Source organism: Physella acuta, unplaced genomic scaffold (genome assembly GCF_028476545.2).
Source record: "Physella acuta isolate Inbredline_101_S28 unplaced genomic scaffold, ASM2847654v3 ptg001280l, whole genome shotgun sequence".
Lineage (NCBI taxonomy): Eukaryota > Metazoa > Mollusca > Gastropoda > Physidae > Physella > Physella acuta.
In genome coordinates, this window is record NW_026732795.1 from 1 (window position 1) to 5,839 (window position 5,839).

Below are 5,839 nucleotides of genomic sequence, written 5' to 3' on the forward strand. Positions count from 1 at the left end.
GTTAATTCAGTTACGTATCCTAATTAAATAATCAAATAAATTTCAAAAGGCAATGTAATATAAACTATTAGATATATATATATAGATATATATTAGATATACTGTTCATGGAACCTGTGTAGTTCTAATTCCATTTTAGTTATACATTGCGTAGGCCTACTTTCCAATATTTCTCTGAGAACGGAATTTAAATGACAAACAAAAACATTTTTTCTAAAGTTAGCATTACTGTTTAAATTAAAGCACTCCCCACCCAATCCATCGCTAAATAATTAAGTATTCAAATTCTCAAATGTTTTTTAAAAACCTAAGCGAAGCTAGGCAGTATGCATAGTATATATATATATATATATATATATATATATATATATATATATATATATATATATATATACACACACAGATATATATATACATATATATACATTATATATACATATATATATATATATATATATATATATATATTATATATATATATATATATATATATAATATATATATATATATACATGTATATACATATATATTTTCACTCAAAGCCCTCGACGAGGGCTAAAAAGTGACCGCGAGTGAAATTCTCTTTATATGAGCTCTATTACGAAAAAAAAAATTTCCTCCGACGACCCCCTTGAAATTTTGTGAGGTGGTAGGAGAACGTTAAATGGGTCAAAACTGACCAGTCGTATTTCCCTATGTAATCTTTGTATTTTATGGGAAAAACAGAGGGTGATTTCAAAACGGATTTTAGGGCACTTACCGTCTTTACATCTGGCTAATTTTTTCCATGCTCTGCCGACACACATCCATCCATCCATCCATTCATTCATTCATTCATCCATCCAGAAATGATGAGTTAATAATCGCAATTGTCCGTATGGAAATTGCGCTAAAAACTGCTAGTAGCAGATAGAAAGTTGGTGGTAAGCGTTCCAGAAAGACATTTTATACACACGATAATTTGGTAGATGTATTTACCTTTCACATATATATTAGCATACAATAATGTTATCAGTTTCAAAAACATTTCTAGTTCTAGGTATAGAAAATATGACATTATCATGTTTCAAGAACATTTCTAGTTCTAGGTTTAGAAAATGTGACATTATCATGTTTCAAGAAAACTTCAGTTCCTGATGAAGCTCAGGACAGCACAAGAAATGTTAGTAAGTAGTCTACTTCGTGTGGGATAAGAACAGTTTGTATGTATTTTCTGTGCGATAAGAACAGTTTGTATGTATTTTCTGTGCGATAAGAACAGTTTGTATGTACTTTCTGTGCGATAAGAACAGTTTGTATGTATTTTCTGTGCGATAAGAACAGTTTGTATGTATTTTCTGTGCGATAAGAACAGTTTGTATGTACTTTCTGTGCGATAAGAACAGTTTGTATGTATTTTCTGTGCGATAAGAACAGTTTGTATGTACTTTCTGTGCGATAAGAACAGTTTGTATGTATTTTCTGTGCGATAAGAACAGTTTGTATGTATTTTTCTGTGCGATAAGAACAGTTTGTATGTACTTTCTGTGCGATAAGAACAGTTTGTATGTACTTTCTGTGCGATAAGAACAGTTTTTATGTACTTTCTGTGCGATAAGAACAGTTTGTATGTACTTTCTGTGCGATAAGAACAGTCTGTATGTACTTTCTGTGCGATAAGAACAGTTTGTATGTACTTTCTGTGCGATAACAACAGTTTGTATGTATTTTCTGTCAAGAAATGTTCTGTTAACCTTGTTTTGACCTTTGCACACTGGTTGTATTCACCAGGTCCAACCGAGAACGACACAAGCAAGATATTATTTGTGGCTGGACTGGTCCTCTTGTTACTGGGCATTTTTTGCTTTGATCATATCCCTGTTTTTGATCAGGTACCTCATTCAAACAATTAGGTCTTTTTAAATAAATCAAGTAGGAGAAGGGTTGTATGTCTTTTGTAACTTTCCACTAAAGTCTTTCGGTTGTATTTTCAACTGTCAGCTAAATATGAGAGGTAAGTCTTTGGGTTGTAACTTTATATTGTCAGCTAAAGATGGCTGGTTTCTGTCAATGCTTCACTTTAAAGACTTAGTTTAGTCAAGCTGGTATGGTCTAACATCATTACTGTTAACTAATTATTGAGATTGACTAAAATAATTAATACAGATATTAGTCAGAGGCGTAGCTGGGGGGGGGGGGGGTGGGACATATGTCCCCGGGCGCCGACCTTAGGGGGCGCCAAAATGGGTTGGAAAAATAAATTGAAAGGTTGGGGGGGGTGCAAATCGAAAAGTTTGAGGGGGGGGGGGGGTGCAAATCGAAAAGTTTGAGGGGGTGCAAATCGGTATCTTGAGGGGGAGGGGTGCGAATCGAAAAGTTTGTCCCCGGGCGCCGGGAAGGGTCGCTACGCCTCTGATATTAGTATATGTCCAGGCAGGCGTCTATAGGAATCCACCTATATGTATATATATGTATGTAAATATATGTATATATATATATATATATATATATATATATATATATATATATATATATATATATATATATATATATATATATATATATATATATATATATATATATATGTGTATGTAAATATATGTATATATATGTATGTATATATATGTATATATATGTATGTATATGTATGTATATATATATGTATATTTATGTATGTGTATTTATGTATGTATATTTATGTATGTATATATATGTATATATGTGTATGTATGCGTAAGTATATATATAAATATATATATGTATAAATATATTTGTATATATATATATATATATATATATATATATATATATATATATATATATATACATAAAAGTATGGGAGAGAAGCAATATGCTAATAGCAGTGAGGTTTTTAAATCGATTATTTCCCTTATTGTATCAATTCTACAAGATAAGTTGAAGTAGTAATTTTCTTGTGGAGCAAAGATTGACACTTATTGTCTGAACTGATCCTTATTTAAAGTCTATGTTACTTTCGCTCATTCACTCAGCTCTTTACGCTCTCTCACTCTCGTGTGTGTGTGTGTGTCTGTGATTTGCGTGCACTGTGTATGTGTCATGTGTCGAGGGCGATTTGTATTGATGGGTTATCTCCACTCGACCCTAACCCCTTTAGTCAATTTCAATGGATGTAAAAGATGTAAACATGTTTTCTACTAACTTGGTTCAGCGGTCATTTCTATTTAAGTCTTAGAAAACGACACAAGAAGGAATGTGCTGATAAGAAGGAAATGAACGAGATCCAGCAGGACACGTACGAATGTATCGATGCCCAGACTGACATTGAGAAAGACCCGCCGAGCAAAAGCTCGAGGGCGTCGAGACTACACCCCAACCAGCGACTCGAGAATACGTCAGGTAAACTGCAACAAGACAGCACGTCAAGCAACCTGCGACACGACAGCACGTCAGGCATCCTGCGACACGACAACACGTCAGGCATCCTGCGACACGACAGCATGTCAGATGACGAGGCTGACCCCAGCTGGAGCCAGTCCACACAGGATGTGAGCGAGGCGGCAGACCAGCTGTACGAGATGATTGCCGACGTGTCTCCAGCACAGCCTCCAATGGCCGAGGTCTCACCTTACTCGCGTGTACCCAAGTCAGAAATAGCACTAAGAAACCCGTACATTCAAGCAAGCAGCGGGAGGTTTAGGGCTTTTTCAACTCCCAAATTGGACACCCCGACCGCTGGAGCATCGGATGGTAGTCAACACGTGTATGCCCACTTGAGCCGAGACGGGAGGTCAAGATCAGACAAAGTGGACACACAAAGCGATTACTTTCTCGTGGACACCAGGAGGCGTCAGACAGTGGGGGATACTGCCGAGATGGACAGTGCAGCAGCGCTTTACAATTATGTAGATAGTTCGAACATTGACAAGGGTTCGACAAACAACAGTAAAGTGACGGATCATGTGACTGAATTGTATAGCTGTCTAACAGATAGTGCTACAAGTGGAGATGCAAACATTGGCTACACAAACAACACAAATGACACCGTCAGCAGACTTGGCCGCGAACAGACGTCAACATTTCCAGTGATCATTCACTTAAAAACGTGTGACAACCATCACGACAAGCCGAACACCACATTACAAGAGGCTGAGGAATCTCCAGCATATGCAAATTGTTATACTAAAAATATGACGGACACTGGACAAACTTCCACAGGACAGGAAGAAATGACGGACACTGGACAAACTTCCACAGGACAGGAAGATATGACGAACACTGGACAAACTTCCACAGGACAGGAATATATGACGGACACTGGACAAACTTCCACAGGACAGGAAGAAATGACGGACACTGGACAAACTTCCACAGGACAGGAAGATATGACGGACACTGGACAAACTTGCCCAGGGCAGGGAGATATGACGGACACTGGACAAACTTGCCCAGGGCAGGGAGATATTACGGACACTGGACAAACTTGCCCAGGGCAGGGAGATATGACGGACACTGGACAAACTTGCCCAGGGCAGGGAGATATGACGGACACTGGACAAACTTGCCCAGGACAGGAAGATATGACGGACACTGGACATACTTCCACAGGACAGGAATATATGACGGACACTGGACAAACCTCGACAGGACAGGAAGATATGACGGACACTGGACAAACTTGCCCAGGGCAGGAAGATATGACGGACACTGGACAAACTTGGCCATCACAGGAAGATATGACGGACACTGGACATACTTTGCCAGGACAGGAAGATATGACGGACACTGGACAAACCTCGACAGGACAGGAAGATATGACGGACACTGGACAAACTTGCCCAGGGCAGGAAGATATGACGGACACTGGACAAACTTGGCCATCACAGGAAGATATGACGGACACTGGACAAACTTGCCCAGGGCAGGAAGATATGACGGACACTGGACAAACTTGGCCATCACAGGAAGATATGACGGACACTGGACAAACTTGCTCAGGGCAGGAAGATATGACGGACACTGGACAAACTTGGCCATCACAGGAAGATATGACGGACACTGGACAAACTTGCCCAGGACAGGAAGATACGACAGACACTGGACAAACTTGGCCAGGACAGGAAGATACGACGGACTATGGACTAACTTGCCCAGGACAGGAAGATATGACAGACACTGGACAAACTTGCCCAGGACAGGAAGATATGACAGACACTGGACAAACTTGCCCAGGACAGGAAGATACGACGGACACTGGACAGACTTCCACTGGACAGGAAGATATGACAGACACTGGACAAACTTGCCTAGGACAGGAAGATATGACAGACACTGGACAAACTTGCCCAGGACAGGAAGATATGACAGACACTGGACAAACTTGCCCAGGACAGGAAGATATGACAGACACTGGACAAACTTGGCCAGGACAGGAAGATACGACGGACTATGGACTAACTTGCCCAGGACAGGAACATGATCTTTATTGTATCGATCAAACTAAATTGAATTACTGTACTCTTTAACAATGTTCTTGCAAATAAATAAATAATATATGGAATTAAGTCTAGAGGCAGCTTGTCGTCATTTTTAAATACACGAGTGACTTTCTCTATATATTAGCGTTGGGGGATTAATAGATTAGAAGTTTAGATTCGACATCTCTATTTAGACAGTGTACAGGTTTAAAAAAAACCCACTATAAAATTGAGAAATATTTGAACAAATGTAGCCACATATATAAATAAAAAAACAACCTAAAAACATATCAAGAATAAGAAATAAACCTAGCAACATATCTAAGAAACAAATCTATGATACAAACCTAGCGACAGAAGTTCTGTAAAAGCAGTAATACAGCACCACCCACAACATCAACACA

General features: G+C 38.8%; 1 protein-coding gene across 1 annotated transcript; it reads left to right on the forward strand.

The window, feature by feature from the left end:
- The first annotated feature begins 804 nt into the window (after positions 1–804).
- LOC131957940 (hornerin) lies at positions 805–5,525 on the forward strand. The gene is made up of 3 exons (XM_059322803.1): positions 805–1,166; positions 1,771–1,871; positions 3,188–5,525. Exons 1-3 carry the CDS (start codon positions 1,137–1,139, stop codon positions 5,481–5,483), a joined length of 2,427 nt encoding a protein of 808 aa, XP_059178786.1. The 5' UTR covers positions 805–1,136; the 3' UTR covers positions 5,484–5,525.
- The last annotated feature ends 314 nt before the right edge of the window (positions 5,526–5,839 follow it).